This window comes from Salvelinus sp. IW2-2015, linkage group LG14 (assembly GCF_002910315.2).
Source record: "Salvelinus sp. IW2-2015 linkage group LG14, ASM291031v2, whole genome shotgun sequence".
NCBI lineage: Eukaryota > Metazoa > Chordata > Actinopteri > Salmoniformes > Salmonidae > Salvelinus > Salvelinus sp. IW2-2015.
The window spans coordinates 23318422-23342721 of NC_036854.1; the positions used below are offsets into that span (position 1 = coordinate 23318422).

Consider the following 24300-nt stretch of genomic DNA (forward strand, 5'->3'; position numbering starts at 1 on the left):
GAACCAATCAGCGTGGGCCACGGTAAGATTTTGTCGCCCTCTCTTCTAGCGCTGTGCATGACAAGAAATTGGAGAGGTGCACAGAGAACTATGAGACTTTTACTTGGTAAGAAACTCTAAACAGCTTGTGTTCAGATGTTTTTGTATTATAACTAGGTTAATATCATGGTGGCCATAATACGATGTGTGCAAGATTGCTAACGTTAGCTAGCTATTGAATCAGGTTACATTTTGCTTCACTGTAGCTAACCATATGAATGTTCGTGGCCTTGTAAACGAACTAACAGTAATGACAGCTACAGGAAGGCTTAAAAGACGACCAGCAAAATGAATACCTGATGACGGCTCAAACAGCTCCTGTATTGTAAGCTAACTAACGTTGACTAGTTAAATAGTTATTTGCAGTTTGGCTTGATGTGCCAACTTTTGTAGCGCTAACTTAGCTACCTATGCTAACTAGCTAGCTAGATAACGTTAGATAGATACTTATTTTTTCTGCTGAACTGTAGACAATGGAATTGTGCTGTTGTGTTAATTTGCTTATGTATGCAATATGACAATGTGAACAGACGCATCTCACATTCAGCTCCTTTCCTACTTCCCATCAGCTCTGTTGGGGTGTTCCCTGGTCTTTATGGCCCAAGGCTTCTACTCTGCTAGCGATGATGTGGTTGAACTCAACCCCTCCAACTTCAACCAGGAGGTTCTTCAGAGCGACAGCTTATGGCTCATCGAATTTTACGCACCTTGGTGAGTGGTCAAATCTTCTCTGGTCCCAATGAGATACTGAGAACTTGCTCGAGAGTGAAATTGCCACCAAGCAGTAGTTAGTGTTGTATGAAATCTCCTTATCCCAATAACCTGTCAAGGAGGGACAACCAAAATTGTTTGTAGACCTGGGGCGCATTCAGGAAGGTGTAACATTATAACATTTTTTAGATAGAAATGTCTGGTGTAGAATGGTTTACATTGTCTGTCAGGCAGAATAGGGAATTGTGTCAATTACATTTCTGCAGCTTTCTGATCACTTCACCTCACTGAATACCCCCCAGTTTATAGGGGTCAATTATGACAATGATAAAGAAGTTGATATATTAGTAAACCCATATTCCCTTTGACATGATCTTGTAGCCACTGCACGCATCCTGTCTTAACAAACATCTGTTGCAGGTCTATGCAAAACCAGAAATACTCACTATCCCTCAGATTGTTATGAAAGTCTTTGCATGGGATTTGTGTAGACTTCACTTTGCCGATTTTATATGAGGCTGTGCGTAGTCTGGTGCCTCAGACTTAACTGTTTCTCTCCACAGGTGTGGCCACTGCCAGAGTCTGACTGCTGACTGGAAGAAAACAGCTACAGCCTTGAAGGTAAACTGCACATTTGTTATTGCAGTGTTATGACACTGTCTTTTGGTTTAATTACACCAACATTAGTTCAACTTAAGATGTTTTATTACAGTGCTATGTCACTAGCGACATAGACTGCACATTACTACAGTGCATTCCACATACAGTGATCACAGCTGTGCAGGCAGGACAATTTGATCACTATAACTGAATTCACAATAAGCGGAGTATACCTTTTCATGACAACTTTGTGAGATTGCTATGGCCTGGGTGTATATCTTTCTAGTTTTGAGTACAAAACAAATGGAACTCACTAGCACTCTATGAGCTATACCAATGACAGTAACCTCTCGCTGTTTTCTCTTCCCTCAGGGGATTGTTAAGGTCGGTGRGGTGGACGCCGACCAGCACAACTCCCTGGGTGGTCAGTACAGTGTCAAAGGCTTCCCCACCATCAAGATCTTCGGTGCTAATAAGAACAAGCCCGACGATTACCAAGGTACGTCTAGTAGCTTTTTAATAAAAAATCTGTGTTTCTTATTGGTTCAGATAGTCCCTCCCTGTTTCAGTCCCATTTTCTTCTGTTTCGTGCCTAATGAACACAACCCTGGGTTTGTATTCATTAGTGCACACCCATAGCAAAAGGTTTTGCAACGGAAAACAAAAGCAAGTTTAGTTTATCGTCCCTATTTTGGTCCGTTTTATTTATTTTGATGTCTAGTGCAGTGGTTTCCAAACTGTGGGGCGTTTAGGAAACAGTGGTGTTAATAATCTTTCTCCCTCCCTCCCTCAGGTGGGCGCAATAGCCAGGCCATTGTGGACGGGGCCCTGAATGCTCTTCACACTCTGGTGAAGGACAGGATGAGTGGCAGGTCGGGTGGCTCTGACTACAGTAGACAGGTGACTACTACTTACACCTAGGCTGGGGTCATGTTAAGTAGGAAGAAAATGTTTAGAAATGGGGAGGTACTATCTGATCTCGTTCAATAATAACAGATTGTTGTTTTCCGTGACAAAACGTTTTGCTACGTTGTACCCTATTGCACATGACTCCAGTGTCCTACAACATGCATTTAGCCACCTGTTGAAAGAATTGTAAAATGACAGTGTGGGTTTTAAGAATCATGTCAAGTCTCTTTTTGTTGAAACATACAGTGCCCTCTGTAGTTCTTTGAACAGTGACACATTTGTTCTTTTGGCTCTGCACTTCAGATTTTAAATGATACAATGACTATGGGGGTAAAGTGCAGAATGTCAGCTTTAATTTGAGGGTATTTTCATCCATATCGGATGAACCGTAAAGAAATTACAGCATTGTCCCCCCCCCCCCCATTTTTTTAGGGGACCAAAAGTATTGAGACAAATTCACTTTCCTGTATTGTAGTAGTCCAATTTTGGTATTTGGTCCCATATTCCTAGCACGCAATGATTACAGCAAGCTTGTGACTCTACACACTTTTTTTGTGCCCAAGAAATGAATGGTAAATAATGTGTCATTTTGGAGTCACTATTATTGTAAATAAGAATAGAAGATGTTTCTAAACACAACCAAAACAAACAGCAAATGCATTTCACGAGATTGTAGAGTCAGTCACAAGCTTGATGTAATTGTTGCTCGCTATGAATATGGGACCAAATACTACACTTTTAACTACTTTAATACACATATGTGAATTTGTCCCAATTCTTTTGGTCCCCTAAAATTGGGGGATTATGTACAAAAACTGCTGTGATTTCTAAATTGCTCACCTGTATATGGATGAAAATACCCTCAAATTAAAGCTGACAGTCTGCACTTTAACCTCAGTCATTGTGTCAGGTGAAATCCAAAGTGCTGGAGGACAGAGCCAAAACAACAACGTGTTCCTGTCCCAATATTTACGGAAGGCACTGTATATTTTGAGCAGAGTGTAAGCGGTACGTCTAAGTTAACGTATCTTCGTGGTTGTCTTTCTCTAGAGTGGTGGTGGTGGCGGCGGCAGTAAGAAAGATGTTGTGGAGCTGACCGACGACAACTTTGACCGGCTGGTTCTGAACAGTGGTGAAGTGTGGCTAGTGGAGTTCTTTGCCCCCTGGTGTGGCCACTGCAAGACCCTGGAGCCTGAGTGGGCGGCTGCAGCCTCGGCCGTCAAGGAGCAGACCAAGGACAAGGTCCACCTTGGAGCAGTGGATGCCACCGTGCACCAAGGTCTGGCCAGCCGCTATGGGGTGAGCAGGAAACACCCACCAAAACATCACACCAGTCAGATACTATCAGTGTAGCCACACCACTGATGTCTGTCTGTTCATCTGTACACAACAGCAGAAAGTTTAGATGGAACGAAAGATCTAGAAATTAAGGAATCGCGTCCGCCTGTTCATGACATCTCTATCGGCAATTTTCCACCAAGTTTGCCACCTGAACGTGGCCATGGACTGAGGTTTGTCCTGTTTCTCTCTCCGTATCTGCAGATCCGTGGATTTCCCACCATTAAGATCTTCAAGAAGGGGGAGGAGCCTGAGGACTACCAGGGGGGGAGGACCCGAGGTGACATCATTGCCGGGGCTCTGGACCTGTTCTCCGACAATGCAGCTCCTCCGGAGCTGCTCGAGGTTCGTGTCTGCGAGTCCGTGTCTGCATGTACAATAAGATAATTTACTCTGATGGAGAGCATAAAAACAAATGTATATATTTTTTTATTTCCTCCACAATTTCGTGATTATGATCTTGTCTCATCGCTGCAACTCTCCAATGGGCTCGGTAGAGGCGAAGGTCGAGTCATGCGTCCTCCGAAAAAACATGACCCGCCAAACTGCGCTTCTTAACACCCTCTCGCTTAACCTGGAAGCCAGCCACACCGATGTATCGGAGGAAACAACTGACCAACACTTTACATGTTGCATTTATACTATTGTTCATTATATAAATCTAAACACCAGGCCTATAGGCTATGCCTACTCTGCGTTGTATGCCATTGCCTCATGAGTAAATTCTGAGCTGAAAACATTGTTAAAACAACTACAGCCTATGCGCATGTTGTAATCAAAATTATAATCTTAATTGGTGATTTCAAACTATTCTTTTGTGAGGTGCAACCGGGACCAGTAGATGGTGGGATCGATAAACCAGAATTGGAGAGGATCCTACATCATTGTTTAAATCTCCATATTTGGGAACATGTATTTTTTTAGGGGGTAGATCAGCTTTAATATCGCAGATTGTGCCTTCCATCAATGTCATTGTCTGCATCATTCCCAATCCCCCATATTTTTTCAAATGGATTGTCCTTTATTGTTTTCCCCTAACCCTACCACCCTTTTGGGAACATTTTGGCTGCACAGTCGATTACAATGGCGATGGACAGAGTTGTAGATAAGTTAATAGTATGTTCCCCACTGTTCAATAAGAATAGCCTATGCAGCTTTTTGTTGTCGCCAATCACAAGTCATCAAAGTGCCACTACAGTCATTTTTTATTTTTTTATTTCACCTTTATTTAACCAGGTAGGTCAGTTGAGAACAAGTTCTCATTTACAACTGCGGCCTGGCCAAGATAAAGCAAAGCAGTTCGACACATACAACAACACAGAGTTACTAATACAGTAGAAAAATACAGTAGAAAAAGTCTATATACAGTATGTGCAAATGAGGTAGGATAAGGGAGGAAAAGGCAATAAATAGGCCATGGTGGCGACGTAATTACAATATAGCAATTAAACACTGGAATGGTAGATGTGCAGAAGATGAATGTGCAAGTAGAGATACTGGGGTGCAAAGGAGCAAGATAAATAAATAAATACAGTATGGGGTTGAGGTAGTTGGATGGGCTATGTACAGGTGCAGTGATCTGTGAGCTGCTCTGGCAGCTGGTGCTTAAAGCAAGTGCGGGAGATATGAGTTTCCGGCTTCAGTGATTTTTGCAGTTCGTTCCAGTCATTGGCAGCAGAGAACTGTAAGGAAAGGCGGCCAAAGGAAGAATTGGCTTTGGGGGTGACCAGTGAGATATACCTGCTGTAGTGTGTGAAACGGGTGGGTGCTTCTATGGTGACCAGTGAGCTGAGATAAGGCGGGGATTTACCTAGCAGAGACTTGTAGATGACCTGCAGCCAGTGGGTTTGGCGACGAGTATGAAACGAGGGCCAGCCAACGAGAGCGTACAGGTCGTAGTGATGGGTAGTATATGGGGCTTTGGTGACAACAGATGGCACTGTGATAGACTGCATCCAATTTGTTGAGTAGAGTGTTGGAGGCTATTTTGTAGATGACATCGCCGAAGTCGAGGATCGGTAGGATGGTCAGTTTTACGAGGGTATGTTTGGCTGCATGAGTGAAGGATGCGTTGTTGCAAAATAGGAAGCCGATTCTAGATTTAATTTTGGATTGGAGATGCTTAAAACTTCTTGTGGCTGGGATGCCGTTAACGGGATCGATATGACAACAGCCAGTGAAAGTGCAGGGCGCCAAATTCAAAACAACAGAAATCTCATAATAAAATCCCTCAGACATACAAGTATTTTACACCATTTTAAAGATAAACTTGTTAATCCCACCACAGTGTCCGATTTCCAAAAGGCTTTACGACAAAAGCACAACATATCATTATGTTAGGTCAGCACCTATTCACAGAAAAACACAGCCATTTTTCCAGCCAAAGAGAGGAGTCACAAAAAGCAGAAATATAGATAAAATTAATCACTAACCTTTGATCTTCATCAGATGACACTCATACGACTCCATGTTACACAATACATGTATGTTTTGTTCGATAAAGTTCATATTTATATCCAAAAATCTTAGTTTACATTGGCGCATTATGTTCAGTAATGTTTTACCTCCAAAACATCTGGTGATTTTGCAGAGAGCCACGTCAATTTACAGAAATACTCATAATAAACATTGATAAAAGATACAAGTATTATACATAAACCTCTCCTTAAACTTCTCTGGGATAGGGGGCAGCATTTTCACTTTTGGGTGAATAGCGTGCCCAGAGTAAACTGCCTGCTACTCAGTCCCAGATGCTAATATATGCATATTAGCAGTAGTATTGGATAGAAAACACTCTGAAGTTTCTAAAACTGTTTGAATGATGTCTTTGAGTATAACAGAACTCATATGACAGGCAAAAACCTGAGAAAAAATCCAACCAGGAAGTGGGAAATCTGAGGTTTGTAGTTTTTGAACGCTGCCCCTATCGAATACACAGTGGGATATTGGTCATGTTGCACTTCCTACGGCTTCAACTAGATGTCAACAGCATGGCCAGCCGTAGAAAAATGCTTATTGAATTTCTCAATTTCAATCATAGAGCCTCCGTGTGTCGCAAAGCAAGTTAGGAGATTGAATTAAAAGTCAAATGAGAAGTATACGCTACAACAAACAATAGCCAACAGATAGGCTGCTATTTAGTCATTTGAATGTAGGTGTTATTTAACTGTAGGACAGGAAGAAAGTGCTTGAATATTAAATTAGCCCGGCTAGCTAACTTAACTAGCTGTTTTAGCCAACTAGCTTCTCTCAGTTTGATGCAGTCAACCGATACTACGTAAGCATATTGGATGATAAATAACCTAGCTATGACAAGCTAGAAATTAGTCTACTAGCGCAAGTCGGATCAGTTGGTTGCTGCCTCTCCCTCCCTCCTTGCTCTTGTTTCACTCGCTCACAGTACACACACACACCGCAAGGCCCGTCTGCCATGCTCTCCCTCGCGCTGTATCAGCTCTGGTTAAAAATGTAGCTTACAAATGGACTCTTCTGCTGCTTCCCTCACTCTGATCCGACCACGTCTATACGGAACTGGTCGTCCTCGGGCCTGTTCGGAACGAGTCTCTATATTGAAAAATGTATAAATGCATACTTGTTCTCGTGGGAAAGCCCGCCGTCCATTTCGGAACGGGTCCAACTTTTTACACTTCAACAGAGGCCAATTTAACGACCCCTGTCACAACAGACAATGCCGGTGACTTTGTGAATGATGTCACAGAAACTGTACTTGGGCCACAAATAGGGTGCTTTTTAATTTAGCCAAATAAACAACAATTGACTACAATAACTGTTGGAATTTCATTTTCCCGCTGTACCGCACCCGAACCGTGACCCCCAAAACATCAAAGTACTGAACCGTGGGTTTGGTGAACCGTTACACCCTTATTGTTTTATGCTCTCCAGCTGAAAGTTTAATTAGAACAAAAACATATTTTAAATAGAAGACATCTAACTTTGACGTTTTAGTGTGTTTTCCTTCTGACAGACTTAAATTCTGAATGTGTGTGTGTGACTTTCTCAGATCCTTAACGCAGATGTCCTGAAGAAGACGTGCGATGATTACCAGCTCTGTGTCATCGCTGTGCTGCCCCACATCCTGGACACAGGTTAGATGGAACTACTCTCTTCAGTTAGTCCCCTGATCACGTTCATGCTTATATTCTCAGGCTGTTTGATATGGCACGTGGGGTTCTACCTCATGACGGTTCATTGATTTTTGCCGTTTTGGATCTGTACAAGACTGACATGTCCCTTTTCTTTCCTCTTGCCTCGTTGCAGGTGCAGCAGGCAGGAATGGCTACTTGGAGGTGATGATGAAGATGGCAGAGAAGTACAAGAAGAAGATGTGGGGGTCAGTATATAGAAAGAGCCTGCATTTGAACACATCACCGACTGAGTTATTTTATCCTATATTAGTACTCAATAGGAGTTGTGGATTAGCCAATGCAGTTGGTCTTAAACGCACACAACAGTCTGTGTGAATGATTTTGATCTGACTGTGGATGAATTCATTTAACCCAGTATAACTTAATCCGTTTAGTTTGATTAGCAATGCAAGTCTTCTCTCTCTCTCTCTCTAGCTGGCTGTGGACTGAGGCTGGTGTTCAGATGGATCTGGAGGCGTCGCTGGGCATCGGAGGGTTCGGCTACCCTGCCATGGCGGCCATCAACGCCCGCAAGATGAAGTTCGCCCTGCTCAAGGGCTCGTTCAGCGAGACTGGCATTCACGAGTTCCTCAGGTAGGGGCACCCTCTCATTTGGTGTTTTACACAGTATAGTATAGACCACGGATACGTCCTAAATGGCACCCTATTCCCTATGAGGCACTACTTTAATAGTAGTGCCTCATTGGGTATGGGACGCAGCCCATACCCAACCCTCTTCCTGGAGAGCTACTGGGTCTGAAGGCTTTTGCTCCAACTTGATTTAGCTAATTAGGGTCCTGGTGAGCAGCTAATCAGGTGTGGTACAGTATCATTCTAAGGAATCTTTTTCTCTTATTTTTTTTTAGGGATCTGTCTGTAGGCCGCGGCTCCACTGCTACCGTCGGGGGCGGGGCTTTGCCTAATATCAACGCTGTCGAGGCCTGGGACGGCAAAGACGGAGAGGTGAGTGGTCAAAGGTCACAGGGTGGATGAGATGCGCAGGTCCTCGTACCGTAATACAGTTTTGGCTGGACGAGGTGATTTGAGCTTTTTCTTTTTAAATAGTGAAGAAGGGCTTTACCCAAGTCTTGCCTCGGGCCAGTTCATGACGATGTAACGTTACAGAACATCCAGATAGAAATAGTGTAGAACCGATATGATGGTATGTCCAAGAGAATAGTTTCACCCCACTGAATACACCACACTGTCGTATTCATTTGTGCACATCATTGGGAACATTTGGGAACAGAATAAGTTGCGCCAAAAAGTTAACCCCCTCCCCGTTTTGGTTCGCTTTCTTACGTTTGGTTTCTAATGAATATGTTATATTGTTTGCCTGCCCAGTCCTCAATCCTCTCCTCTTTTATCCCCAGCTTCCTGTGGAGGATGACTACGACCTGAGTGACGTGGACCTAGACGACAACTTTGGCAAGGACGAGTTGTGAGCCCAGCGTTCCGGTTTGACGACATCTTGTCTGTCTGGTCTACCTCGGCGTGGCCAGTCTCTCCTCTCCTGTGGAGCAAGTTGGAGACTGGGTCGCCCTGTTACTGAAATACCCCAGAAGATAAAATCAAGGGGAGGTTGGCTCATAATAATAGCTGTAACGTTACAACCATGTGTTTGAGTTCGATACCATTCGACTTCTAACGTTCCAACCATTACTATGAACCCGTCCTTCCCAATTTAGAGGCCACCAACTTCCTGTGAATTGAACAGGGTCAGAAAGACACCTGCAGCTTCTCACATCGGCCGAGTTCCACTGCTTAGATATTGCCAGATCTTACAACGCCTGTATAGGTAAAATACCTATGAGCTGTCGATGTCTGTAAGACTCAGCCTCACAGACCTGCTGAATATTAGTCACTGCATTAATTATGCAGGCCCTACCTTTTTGGAAAGAGTTAAGGGGTTTCTGAATATGGCTGTCCAGTTGGAACATTCCTTTCTGCAACCGTCCCCTCTTCCTTGTTTCGCCACTCTGACGTCAAGCTAATCAGACATGGTTGTATCCGATTTCACTTTCATGCCCGGCCTGTTGTGACTATATATATTTTGGGGATTTAGTTGTCGTATTTTTATTTTATTCTGTCGATGAGCACGTCAGTGTCTGTGCAGGACAAAGGGCAATACCGTGGGACTTCTTGTTTTTCTTACACAACTTTATTTAGATTGTGAAACAAAAGTACATTTTTGTTACAAAATAAAAAGAATACTGTTTCATCATTATTCATGTATGTGTATTCTGTGTTGGGAAGCGACAAGCTTTACTGTAAATGTAATTTTAGCTAGGAACACAAAATACTTGAGTTTTTCACTTTAACAATGTACCATTGCTGTAGCACAGGTATTTTGAAAAATACGTTTTTATTGCCCCCAACTGTACTGGTAGTTCCAGCGTATTAAAACCAGTATCTTGTAATCTTTTGCAGATACTGGTTTGTTTAACTCCACAGGGATAGAGGACATTCATGGCCGTAGTGAATCTCTAACCCTGAAACTAGACTGCAAACCTTGCATATCTGTTTTTCGGACTTTAGTCGCCCGTAATGGACACGCTAGCTACAGAAACCATAGAAGCAGCATTTCACCGAGGCTTGTGTTGCATAATCTCTTTACATTACAAGTCTACTTCTAGCACAAAGACGTGTGTCTGAGAAGTGAACACAACTGATAGTTGCTTATGTTTATTTTTTTCTTGTCTTCTGGTGGAGCAAGCTAAAAACAACGCACACATTTGCAGTGTAGTCTTCGGGGTGCGTATCCCCAGTGTTTCCTTATTGGAAATTAGTTTATCCTCTGGAGTTAAACAAACCAGTGACTGCAAAAGATGACAAGATACTGGATTTAATACACTGGAACTGCCTGTACAGTTGGGGGCAATAAAAAGTTAATTTTCAAAATACCTGTACATTGCGAAAAACTCTTGTGTTCCTAGCTAATATTACATTTACAGTAAAGGTTGCAATAAGACTCAGGATGGTTAATATACAAYATATTAGTTTTGGTTGATTTCTTCTTACCGTAACACATCCATAATACATACAAGTGTAATACATTCAGTACAAATATTAAGATATGGCACTTCACTTTGACTGAAGTAAGGCAAGTAAAAAATAAAACCTTAAGCATTTAAACATTTGCAAGGAAATGTAAGAGTCTATCAGTGGTACTGTGGATGCAGAATGGGATGTTTCATAACGGAAAACATTATTCGCTGTAGGAAGCATTTTTCAGACCGCTGCATTTGGGATATGGGAAACTGCTAGTCTGGTCCCAGATCTGTTTGTGCTGTCTTGTCAACTCCATGCAAACAGATCTGGGATCAGGCTAGGGAACTACTGCTAATGTAAACAATAATACATGGAATAAGGTATGGGTGTTGTAACGACAACTGAACCTCTTTCTCGTGTGAACTGTGTGTGTTGGATGGGGGATGATACAGGGTCCATCTGTCTGCTTTCCTGTGTTCAGGACTGTGTGTGGCTGTCCATTTGTCTTAAGAACTAGCGAGAGGTTCCCTGGTCAGATTGCAGGAGCCGGACGATGGAAGGGTCACTCTTGGCACCTTTGATGAACTCCTCCAGAGAGAGTTTGCCTGCAGTCCAGAAGAGACCCCTAGTTAGCAACACACAAACTATGAACATCAATCTCATTTTGCATAGCAGCAGGCAAAAAAAATTGAACGAGGACTCCAGAAATGTCATATAAGAGCCCAAGTGAAATACCCCTTCAAGACAATATAGGCTTGGGGTTTTGACAGTGGACTCAAGTTTACACTAAATTCAGTGCCACTTTATGTTCCAGCTCGGGAATAACTATGTATTTACTAGGTAATTAGCTAGTACACATTGAATGTTCTTGAGTGGCCTAGTTACAGGATGCACCTGAGCTCCATTTCGAGTCTCATAGCTAAGGGTCTGAATACCTATGTAAATAAGCTATTTCTGTTTTTTATTTTTAATACATTTCCAAACATTTCTAAAAAACTGTTTTTGCTTTGTCATTATGGGGTGTTGTGTGTAGATTTATGAGGAAAATGTTAGTTTAATCAATTTTAGAATAAGGCTGTAACGTAACAAAAACTGGAAAAAGTGAAGGTGTCTGAATACTTTCCAAATGCACTGTATGTCCTTGTACAATGACACAAAATTGCTATGGCTTGACAAAGCCCAGTTGAAAATATGGTTCTTTACTGACACTCTGTATACCAAACTTTAGGAACATCTTCCTAATATTAAGTTGCACCCACCCCTTTTGCCCTAAGAACAGCATCAATTGGTCAGGGCATGAACTCGACAAGATGTCAAAAGTGTTCCACAGGGTTGCTGGCCCATGTTGACTCCAATGCTTGTCACAGTTGGCTGGATTTCCTTCGGATGGTGGAGCATTCTTGATATACACTGGAAACTGTTGAGTGTGAAAAACCCAGCGTCAAACAGGTGTGCCTGGCACATACTACCATACCCCATTCAAAGGCACCTAAATCTTTTGTCTTGAATGGCATAAATACACAGTCCATGTCTCAGTTGTCTCAATCCTTCTTTAACCTGTCTCCTCCCCTTTATCTACACTGATTGAAGTGGATTTAACAAGTGACATCAATAAGGAATCATAACTTTCACCTGGATTCACCTGGTCAGTCTGTCATGGTCAAGATAAGGTGTTCATGTTTTGTATACTCAGTGTACACTACAGGTCAAAAGTAGTTCAAGGGTTTTTCTTTATTTTTACTATTTTCTACATTGTACAATAATAGTGAAGACATCAAGACTATGAAATAACACATGTAGTAACCAAAAAAGTGTTAAACAAATCAAAATATGTTTTATCTTTGAGATTCTTCAAATAGCCACCCTTTGCCTTGATGACAGCTTTGCACACTCTTGGCATTCTCTCAACCAGCTTCACCTGGAATTATTTTCCAACAGTCTTGAAGGAGTTCCCACATATGCTGAGCACTTGTTGGCTGCTTTTCCTTCACTCTGCGGTCTGACTCATCCAAACCATCTCAATTGAGTTGAGGTCGGGGATTGTGGAGAACAGGTAATCTGATGCAGCGCTCCATCACTCTCCTTCTTGGTAAAATAGCCCTTACACAGCCTGGAGGGGTGTTGGGTCATTGTCCTGTGCCTGTGCCATTAAACCCCTACAACTCATCCAGAACGCCGCAGCCCGTCTGGTGTTCAACCTTCCCAAGTTCTCTCACGTCACCCCGCTCCTCCGCTCTCTCCACTGGCTTCCAGTTGAAGCTCGCATCCGCTACAAGACCATGGTGCTTGCCTACGGAGCTGTGAGGGGAACGGCACCTCCGTACCTTCAGGCTCTGATCAGGCCCTACACCCAAACAAGGGCACTGCGTTCATCCACCTCTGGCCTGCTCGCCTCCCTACCTCTGAGGAAGTACAGTTCCCGCTCAGCCCAGTCAAAACTGTTCGCTGCTCTGGCACCCCAATGGTGGAACAAACTCCCTCACGACGCCAGGTCAGCGGAGTCAATCACCACCTTCCGGAGACACCTGAAACCCCACCTCTTTAAGGAATACCTAGGATAGGATAAAGTAATCCTTCTAACCCCCCCCCCCCCCTTAAAAGAGTTAGATGCACTATTGTAAAGTGGTTGTTCCACTGGATATCATAAGGTGAATGCACCAATTTGTAAGTCGCTCTGGATAAGAGCGTCTGCTAAATGACTTAAATGTAAATGTAAATGAGAAACAAATGATTGTCCCACTAAGCCCAAACCAGTTGGGATGGCGTTTCACTGCAGAATGCTGTGGTAGCCATGCTGGTTAAGTGTGCCTTGAATTCTAAATAAATTACAGACAGTGTCACCAGCAAAGCATGCCCACACCATAACACCTCATCCTCCATGCTTTACGGTGGGAAATACACATGCAGAGATCATCCGTTCACCCATACCGCGTCTCACAAAGACATGGCGGTTGAAACCAAAAATCTCCAATTTGGACTCCAGACCAAAGGACAAATTCCCAGTAGTGTATATGCACAAGATATGACAAGTGACATTCAGTGACATGATGTAACCCCCCCCCCCCCATGATATCAATGTTATAGTTTAAAAAAAAAATGAGGCTATAAAGTATTTGTTTACATTTATTATTTTTACAAACATGGGAGTAAAACAAGCTTATTTTCGTTTCTGATGGGATACGACACTTGAACTAGGCTCATGAGGCATTTCTAAGTTATATTCTTCAGGAATCAATTGGTAAATATCATTAATTTATAAGCCAAAACATGGATGTAGCAACTGGATATTGCTCCTTTAAAAAATAAATTATAATAATTGGTACAAACCTTCACCACAGTGTTCTCCACTCAATATAATATATGTTTATAGATGTGTTGTCGTTTATTTGATGTATTGCCAAAATAAAGGTTCAATATAGTAAGTAATAAACTTGAGTTTTTACTGATTTCTTTAGTGGTACAGACTAACGTCTGTACCACTGTTGTACCACTGTTGTAAGTACAGTCATTGTAAATATATGTACATTTTATTCTTATTTGTATTTATTTTTACTTTGTGTTTGTGGTGTGTTCACTTATGACATTAGATCAGTGTTGGCTGCTAACTTGGCCCTTATCTTAAATATTTCACTTCTGTGTTTGGAGACATTGGATTAGCATAATTGTCGGGTCTCCTGTTAGTACATTTTATGTAGGGAAGCTAATGATCCATCATTTTTGACATTCCTGGGAGTGTGTAAACTTAGATTTTTTATTAGGATAGCATTTTTGTATGTTTTCCATAGTTATGTTCTTGAAAATGTATCAATTTACCAATTCGGCCACTTGGGTACATTTGGGCAAATTGTGAAGGACACCTGGGTGACTTCATACTAAATGTCATGTAGCTTGCGCATTCTTCAAGTTATCAGTCTGAAACTTTGCACATACACTGCTGCCCTCTTGTGGTCACCATCCCAGACACACAGAGTCATTTCTAGATTTGTGACCTTTCACTTGCATTTTAGAGATGATGGTACTACAAAAATACAAAAAAGTTAGTTTTTTTCTTTGTATTTTCTTCTACCAGATCTATTGTGTTATATTCTCCTACATTCAATTATCATTTCCACAAACTTCAAAGTGTTTCCTTTCAAATGGTACCAAGAATATGCATATCCTTGTTTCAGGGCCTGAGCTACAGGCAGTTAGATTTGGGTGTGTCATTTTAGGCAAAAATTGAAAAGAATGGGTCTATCCCTAAGTTAAACATCTGTAACTTTCATTTCCTGAAACCTACAGACCCAAATGAAATAAGAAAGTTAGCTAACATGGCTAGTAGACTAATTGACAGTGTTTGATCCTCAAACAATTTGAGGTGGTTCCAATGACATCAAATTGTTCTAGGTTATGAGGTTAATGTAAATATCCTACAAATAGAAATAAAAAAGTCTGCCTTTTGGACACCTACTCATTTCAGGGTTTTTCTTTATTTTACTATTTTCTACGTTGTAGAATAATAGTGAAGACATCAAAACTATGAAATAACACACATGGAATCATGTAATAACCAAAAAGGTGTAGTCCATGAGTTTGGTGACGTTTGAAGGCAATTGGAGGGAGTTTTTATTGAGTGAAAAACTGGTTGGTATTTTCCCCATCGTAAGTAATGGAGGTTGGCTAGGTTGCTAATGGTTTACATGTAAAATAAGGGATTAAGATGATCCCCAAACTTTTTTCAACAACGTTTTAGCTCCTATTTGTTTTATTTTCTATGAATGAAGGTTCAGTTTAGTTCAGGGAATATATATAAATATGTGATGTAACGAGAAGATGTGTTAAAGTGTTGATATTTGTAAAAAACAAAAATAATTTCGTTACCTTTATGCTAACCAATTGTAGCTTTCCTAAGCGCTAGCTAGCTCTAAGCTAGTGGGTTTCAGCTACTGTTAGCTTAGAAGGTTTAGAAGGTAATGGTTGTAGCATTGTTTAGCACAGGCCTCCAGTCATTTGTAGCTTTTGAAAATCTACACTGCTAGTGCAGTAAGTTATATATACAGTGGGGAGAACAAATATTTGATACACTGACGATTTTGCAGGTTTTCCTACTTACAAAGCATGTAGATGTCTGTAATTTTTATCATAGGTACACTTCAACTGTGAGAGACAGACTCTAAAACAAACATCCAGAAAATACCATTGTATGATTTTTAAGTAATTAATTTGCATTTTATTGCAATGATTATAGCGGGTTTACTAACGTGTTAGCTCTAGTAGCTATGTTGACTATGACGTTAGCTAAATATGGCTGTGTGAAGTGTTTAGCAGTTATGATATGAAGGTTTTGCTTGGAATATTTTTTTTGCCTGGTCACAGACAACTGATGTGTTTTGCACTGAAGTCCACAAGCAAAGAGAAAAGGTGAGAGGAGCAGAGCGCGTAGATGCAAGAAGGAATTATAGAACAAGAAAAGTGATCATGCTGTTTGTATGTGGCTGCCATGAAAGTGTGGTTGCGTATGATCAGGGGTGTATTCATTCCACCAATTCTGTTGAAAAACGTTTCTTAAATGGAAGCAAACAGAATGAAATGGGGATAAACTTTAATTTGTCCAATAGAAACTCTCGTTTGCAACTGTTGTAATGATTACACCCTACATGCAGGCAAGAGTGTGCAAGGTGGTATTGAATGTGTCACTGGCTATAGTTCTTACATGTTTTACGTTTAAGCTGCTTTGAAAGCAAAAGTCGAATTGAAAACATTATTGGCATAGCTGAATAAAATGTTCATATTAGCAAGCTAAGACTGATGGTTTAATTAGCTAAACTAGCAAGTCTGATTGTTTGGTTAACAAGGCAACTAGCTACTGTTGCAATCAAGTAAACTTGCTAGCTACTTCCGTGGATGTTGAACACATTTCTACCTGCAAATGAACACATTTCTAGTGGAAAATGTGTTAAATTATAGCCTGATATTAAAGAGATAATCAACTCGGGCCTCTTGATGAAATAATGCAGCTCTATGGAAGGTAAGTTCCACGATGCGCTACACCCTTCCACGTTGTTCATTATTTTCCAGAGATCGCATAGCCCCTTGTTGATTATCCCTTACATAACCTCGAATTTCTACCTGCAAATGAACACATTTCTAGTGGAAAATGTGTTAAATTATAGCCTGATATTAAAGAGATAATCAACTCGGGCCTCTTGATGTTCTCTGGAAAATAATGCAGCTCTATGGAAGGTAAGTTCCACGACGCGCTACACCCTTCCACGTTGTTCATTATTTTCCAGAGATCGCATAGCCCCTTGTTGATTATCCCTTACATGACCTCGAATTCGCTAAAATCATAACATTAGGAAAGGATTCATGAAATTTACATAAACGTGTAGCGACACTGTTTAAAAAAATTAAATAATCAAATAAATAAAACGAGCTCAAACTGGGAAACATCGTTTTGAACGATCATCCAACTCGGCATTCCAAGGGCCCGGTTTCCCAAAAGCATCTTAAGGCAAAGTTCATCGTTAACTATAAGATTATTTTGGGAAACCAGACCCTGGTTGTAAACTGTGCTTTGTTTGTCATGTCATAGCAATTTTGTGTCACTTTACAATGACATATATCACTGCTAAGTTATGTTTGTTATGGGGAAGGGGTATAATGGTTTAACTATTTCCAGGTAACAACCATGGGCTGGTTGGAATATTTAAAGGGATATAACGGTAGAACTAAAAAGAAACAGGTAATGTTGCATTTTCCAGCACTGTTCAGCGTTATTATATAGAACTACCATCTCTGTTTCCAGGTAACAACCATGGGCTTGTTGGGATGTCAGGAAAGAGGATTGGTTGAAACAACATGGTAACTACATAGTTCTTATCTGGTTATTACCGAGCTGGAATGTAAACTGGTACCGTAAATTCTTATGTCACTATAAAAAGTCGAATTAGAGGTTTAAATACAAACAAGACTCACCATCATTGTCTACATCCATCTGTCTGAAGATCTTATCTGTCCGTTTCTCCGGTGTCGACTCATCTTCTGGCATCTTCATCACTGAGGACACCATCTTGTAAATCGCCTGCAGGAAGAACAATTGACCTTGGCGTCAGAGTTAGAGTTGCACTAAGCTCATAAGGCATTTAGAAATAACATTCTTCAATGTGTATACAGTCTACCACTAATGACCATTAAACAACAAAGTAACTTCCAAATAGTGCCTTTAACAAATAATACAATATTCTCTGTCAGAATGTAACTATTCTCCTAGTTACCTATGCAGTCAGGTTACCACCTGGAAAATTCATCACGGTTCTCTGGCCTTATAAAAAAACAAGGCATTTGAGCCTAACACCAATGAGACGGGAACTGAAATTTCCATCCCTAACTATAACATTTTCCGACAAGATAGAACTGCCAAAGGGGGCGGAGATGCAATCTACTGCAGAAATAGCCTGCAGAGTTCTGTCATACTATCCAGGTCTGCGCCCAAACAATTCGATCTTCTACTTATAAAAATCCACCTTTCCAGAAACAAGTCTCTCACCGTTGCCGCTAGTTATAGACCACCTTCTGCCACCAGCTGTGCCCTGGACACCATATGTGAATTGATTTCCCCCCATCTATCTCCAGAGCTCGTACTGTTAGGTGACCTAAACTGGGACATGCTTAACACCCCGGCCGCCCTACAATCTAAACTAGATGCCATCAATCTCACACAAATGATCAATGAACCTACCTGATACAACCCCAAATCCGTAAACACGGGCACCCTCATAGATATCATCCTGACCAACCTGCCCTCCAAATACACCTCTGCTGTCTTCAACCAGGATCTCAGCGATCACTGCCTCATTGCATGCGTCCGTAATGGTTCTGCGGTCCAACGACCACCCCTCATCACTGTTAAACGCTCCCTAAAACACTTCAGCGAGCAGGCCTTTCTAATCGACCTGGCCCGGGTATCCTGGAAGGATATTAACCTCATTCCGTCAGTAGAGGATGCCTGGTTATTCTTTAAAAGTACTTTCAACACCATCTTAAATAAGCATGCCCCATTCAAAAAATGTAGAACCGGGAATATAGCCCTTGGTTCACTCCAGACCTTGACTGCTCTTGACCAGCACAAAAAACATCCTGTGGCGTACTGCATTAGCATCGAATAGCCCCCGCGATATGCAACATTTCAAGGAAGTTAGGAACCAATATACACAGGCAGTTAGGAAAGCAAAGGCTAGATTTTTCAAACAGAAATTTGCATCCTGTAGCACAAACTCCCAAATGTTCTGGTACACTGTAAAGTCCATGGAGAATAAGAGCACCTCCTCCCAGCTGCCCACTGCACTGAGGCTAGGAAACACTGTCACCACCGATAAATCCACCATAATTGAGAATTTCAATAAGCATTTTTCTATGGCTGGCCATGCTTTCCACCTGGCTACCGGTACCCCGGTCAACAGCCCTGCACCCCATACAGCAACTTGCCCAAGCCACCCCCATTTCTCCTTCACCCAAATCCAGATAGCTGATGTTCTGAAAGAGCTACAAAATCTGGACCCCTACAAATCAGCTGGGCTAGACAATCTGGACCCTCTCTTTCTAAAATTGTCCGCCGCAATTGTTGCAACCCCTATTACTAGCCTGTTCAACCTCTCTTTCGTATCGTCTGAGATCCCCAAAGATTGGAAAGCTGCCACGGTCATCCCCTTCTTCAAAGGGGGAGACACTCTAGACCCAAACTGTGCAGACCTAAATCTATACTACCCTGCCTTTCTAAGGTCTTCGAAAGCCAAGTTAACAAACAGATCACCGAKCATTTCGAATCCCACCGTACCTTCTCCGRTATGCAATCTGGTTTCCGAGCTGGTCATGGGTGCACCTCAGCCACGCTCAAGGTCCTAAACTATATCATAACCGCCATCGATAAAAGACAATACTGTGCAGCCATATTCATGGACCTGGCCAAGGCTTTCGACTCTGTCAATCATCACATTCTTATCGGCAGACTCAACAGCCTTGGTTTCTCAAATGACTGCCTCGCCTGGTTCACCAACTACTTCTCTGATAGAGTTCAGTGTGTCAAATCGGAGGGCCTGTTGTCCGCACCTCTGGCAGTCTCTATGGGGGTGCCACGGGGTTCAATTRRCGMGCCGACTCTTTTCTCTGTATACATCAGTGATGTCGCTCTTGCTGCTGGTGATTCTATGATCCACCTCTACGCAGATGACAKCATTCTGTATACCTCTGGCCCTTCTTTGGACACTGTGTTAWCTAACCTCCAGACGAGCTTCAGTGCCATACAACTCTCCTTCTGTGGCCTCCAACTGCTCTTAAATGCAAGTAAAACTAAATGCATGCTCTTCAACCGATCGCTGCCCGCACCTGCCCGCCCYTRKAGCATCACTACTCTGGAAGGTTCTGACTTAGAATATGTGGACAARTACAAATACCTAGGRYTCTGGTTAGACTGTAAACTCTCCTTCCAGACTCACATTAAYCATCTCCAATCCCAAATGATATCTAGAATCGCCTTCCTATTTCGCAACAACGCATCSTTCACTCATGCTGCCAAACATACCCTCYTAAAACTGACCATCCTACTGATCCTTCGATAGCCTCCAACACTCTACTCAGCAAATAGGATGCAGTCTATCACAGTGCCATCCGTTTTGTCACCAAGCCCCATATACTACTCACCACTGRGACCTGTATGCTCTCGTTGGCTGGCCCTCGCTTCATATTTGTCGCCTAACCCACTGGCTCCAGGTCATCTATAAGTCTTTGCTAGGTAAAGCCCCGCCGTATCTCAGCTCACTGGTCACCATAGCAGCACCCAACCGCGCTCCAGCAGGTATATTTCACTGATCACCCCCAAAGCCAATTCCTCGTTTGGCCGCCTTTCCTTCCAGTTCTCTGCTGCCAATGACTGGAACAAATTGCAAAAATCACCGAAGCTGGAGACTCATATCTCCCTCACTAGCTTTAAGCACCAGCTGTCAGAGCAGCTCACAGATCACTGCACCCGTACATAGCCCATCTGTAAACAACTACCTCATCCCCCATACTGTATTTATTTATCTTGCTCCTTTGCACCCCAGTACAGTAATCCCTCGTTTATCGCGGGGGTTACGTTCCGAAAATGACCCGCGATAAGTGAAATCCGCGAAATAGAAAACTTTTTTTTTTTTTAAATTAGCAACTATTACATGTATACAAATACAGTGACTCACGTGTAGGCCGTTTCGTCGACATTATGGGTTTAGGAGATGTTCGAAATTACAAGATAATTTGGCCAACTTAATGTAAATTTGCCAAGCTGTTTTATGTACGTACACATAACTGCACGAGACGACAAAATGATAGCACAATTCGTAGCATGTTTTGATACAAGAAGCGGGAGTGAGTTTTTAGCGAATCAGAATGCAGAGCACAATGCACCAAAAAAAAAAAAAAATGCATTATGAAAATCCGCGAAATAGCGAATCCGCGATAAGTGAACCGCGAAGTGGCGAGGGATCACTGTATATCTACTTGGACATTCATCTTCTGCACATCCTACCGTTCCAGTGTTTAATTGCTATATTGTAATTCATTTGCCACCATAGCCTATTTATTGCCTTTACCTCTCTTATTCTACCTAATTTTCACATGCTGTATATAGATTTTTCTATTGTGTTATAGGCTATACGTTTGTTTATTCCATTTGTAACTCTGTGTTGGTGTTTGTATCGCACTGCTTTGCTTTATCTTGGCCAGGTCGCAGTTGTAAATGATAACTTGTCTAGCCTACCTGGTTAAATAAAGGTGAAATAAAAATACATTTAAAAAATGGTCTGAGGACTTTAACAAGGGAATGTGTTCACTTGTATCACCACCACACACAATCGCCTAAGTCAACACTGATACGGGACATGCTSCTCTGGCCACGGTGGCGGGGAGAGCAAATATGACCATGTTGATTAAGGGAAACATAAATAGAATGAGCTGCAGCCAATGTCCATGGTGAAAATATGTTTACGATATCATGGACGTGAGTAATAAAGAACGTATCATTCATTAGATTAAACACAAAGAAAAGTAAAAAAATTGGACGCTGAACTGAGCAGAGAACATATTGGAGGGTGTTCTGACTAAATCCACCTGTAAAATCCACCACAGGAAGTTAGCAAACACTTTTATCCCAAGCGACTTACAAAACTGTAAACTACCCACAGTGAACATATTCATAGTATGTGGTCCATGCAGGAATCAAACCCCTAATGATACCTGCACCATGCTCAGTTTCTAATCCATTGAACCACCGGAACCAACTCATTCTCATCTCAACTCACCTGTACGATCTCCAGCATCTCAGCCCGGCTGATGTAGCCATTCCCATCCAGGTCATACATGCTGAAGGCCCAGCGCAGCTTCTGCTCCAGGTCGCCGCGCGATGTGACACTCAGCGCGATGATGAATTCCCGGAAGTCGATGGTGGCATCGCCGTTGGTGTCGAACGTCCGGAAGACGTGCTCAGCAAACTTGGAAGCGTCGCCATACGGGAAGAAGTTGGCGTAGATCTTCTTGAACCCGTCGACTGTCAGGTGGCCCGTTGGGCAGTCTTTGAGGAAGCCTCGGTACCACTCCTGGAGCTCATGGTCGGAAAACTCTGTGTTTTCGCGCAGGTCGTTTAGCACTTCAGGCCGCAGTTTGCTGTTCTGTTTCCCCATGATGGCCCTCCGGAACGGGGTTTCAAATCTCAAGGGCCTTTTCTGGTTAAATGAAGGTGAAATGAAATGTGGAGCCTCTCACAGTCAGCTCTGCTATTAGTCTTGGTACCTTGTCTCCACCACGCAGTACTGTAGGTCCCCTTCTGCTCTCCTTACGATGTCTGTCTGCTGGCTGGCTCGCTGGCTGCTCAATCTGCGTCCTCTTCCTCTGTTCCTACGGGAGATTGAACACTCTTATTAGGAACATCAAGTGAAACACTCAAGTGATAAATTGGTTTAATCCAAACCGCATCTGGATGTTGCGTTGTACTGTAACTCGAGAGGTAGAAGAACCACCTCAAATAGCCCAATGTTGAGTCATATTGAATTGTGGTTATTATAATGTTTGACTGTAAAGGCTTTAAACAGCCTATGAGCAGCGGCAGAGTGAAACTGATAAGACGACAACTGAGATGTTCCGAGTGCCACATGCGAGGGTGAGCCCTGGTCTCCATGGACATCATTTACATCCCCTCGCACTGTGAGGATTTATTTATTGACCGTTCGCCAAGTGGTGGAGGGAGAGTGTCTGGGACCCTTCTAGGCGTCAATAACTCAGTCTCTTGTCTCAAAAGGTCAGCACGGCACAAGAAGCTAAGGTTGTTACTTCAGAACTCGGATAACCATTAGAAAATCCAGGCAACTAGGTTAGGATGCCACATGGGAGACAGTCACACACACAGGCATGAGTTTCCAGCTGTATGTGTATTAAATGTTACTGGAAAAGTAACACATAGGTGGGAAAACCATCATGGCACACATTTAATGACACGTTATATAACACTTCCACTCCCTCCGCTTTACCCATAAAGCTTTTATTGGCCAGAGAGAGAAACGGTCACGTGACCCTGTTCTTGCTTTACCTCTCTTTCTCTCTCTCTCTGTTTGCCTTTCTTTCTCTCTCTCCTCTCTGAGATTATTGGCCCAGGACAGATTATATCAGAGACCCGGAGCGGCGGACAAAGGAGGACAGCAACTAATTGTCGGTGTGTCTGTGACTGTGCTCTAAAAGGTTTCTAGAAAGTTCTCGTCTTGGAAAGAGTCATGTCCACACTCCAAAATCTTTAATGTCATTTCCTGCAGTTTCCTCAGTCTGAGTTGCAATACAACGCAAGATGAGAGCTCTAAGGGGGAAAGCGGACTGGGAGTAGCCTACACTCCCTCTGACACACCACCACCACCCTCAGCTTGGTTTGCCAGGTTTACAGGAGTGCACAGCTGGGAATGAGACACCACACACACACAGCCACAAATGCACACACGCCCATCCAGAACCCGACCGCACCCCTTGGCCCAGAGCATAACAGGACCAGGATGCAACTGGCAGCACCTCCTTTGGACTGGGTCGCATGGACAGTTTTCCACTAAATCTCACTGTGGCAGGGCCAGGACAGACATAAACACAGGCGTTGCTATTTATTCTCTCCCTGCACACAAACCCACAGAACATCCAAAAAGTGGGGGAATATCCCCGGTGGGATAGAAATGGCTGGTTTGTTGTTCTAATTTTAAAGTTGTGTAGAATAACACTTAGTAGCCTACACAAAAGATGCCCATGGAGTAACCGCTTATTATACAGTTGTATGATAATGCGTTCCATTTCTATTGCAAAAATAGCATGTAGTATTTTCAAAGATGGAGATTTGCTTGATAACAATGCAGGTTCACACACCGTGCAGGACAAAAGATAACCGCAAGGTTGATAGGAATATGTTTGTCAAAAGCAATGGGAGACAAACGCAGGAATGCGTAATAGTTTTTTTTATTGTACCCAAATTACGGCTTGCCGTGTAAAGGCAAGGGGACGAAGACCAAACGAACACTATACAAAACACAGG

At 42.5% G+C, this 24300-nt stretch overlaps 2 protein-coding genes across 6 annotated transcripts in view; one reads left to right on the top strand and one right to left on the bottom strand.

Moving 5' to 3' along the window:
• Positions 1-9967, top strand: LOC111972713 (protein disulfide-isomerase A6). 2 transcript variants are annotated; one of them, XM_023999767.2, is made up of 12 exons: positions 1-106; positions 609-750; positions 1314-1371; positions 1723-1849; positions 2144-2250; positions 3310-3558; positions 3802-3942; positions 7619-7703; positions 7876-7948; positions 8178-8336; positions 8609-8705; positions 9116-9967. In XM_023999767.2, exons 1-12 carry the CDS (start codon positions 58-60, stop codon positions 9185-9187), a joined length of 1359 nt encoding a protein of 452 aa, XP_023855535.1. In that variant the 5' UTR covers positions 1-57; the 3' UTR covers positions 9188-9967. The 2 variants fall into 2 exon arrangements, with proteins under 2 accessions (XP_023855535.1, XP_023855536.1); XM_023999768.2 differs by lacking the exon at positions 1-106 and adding an exon at positions 260-364.
• Positions 9785-24300, bottom strand: part of LOC111972714 (hippocalcin-like protein 1) — a 19507-nt gene continuing 4991 nt past the window's right edge. Inside the window, exons 2-4 of one of the 4 annotated variants that reach the window (XM_023999770.3) lie at positions 22046-22631; positions 17691-17796; positions 9785-11377 (exon numbers count right to left, since the gene is read on the bottom strand). In XM_023999770.3, coding sequence (XP_023855538.1) covers positions 11247-11377; positions 17691-17796; positions 22046-22423 — 615 coding nt within the window. In that variant the 5' untranslated portion in view covers positions 22424-22631 and the 3' untranslated portion in view covers positions 9785-11246. Of the gene's footprint in view, positions 11378-17690; positions 17797-22045; positions 22638-24300 lie in introns of all 4 variants that reach the window. The other 3 variants (XM_023999769.3, XM_023999771.3, XM_023999772.3) reach the window with 3 other exon arrangements.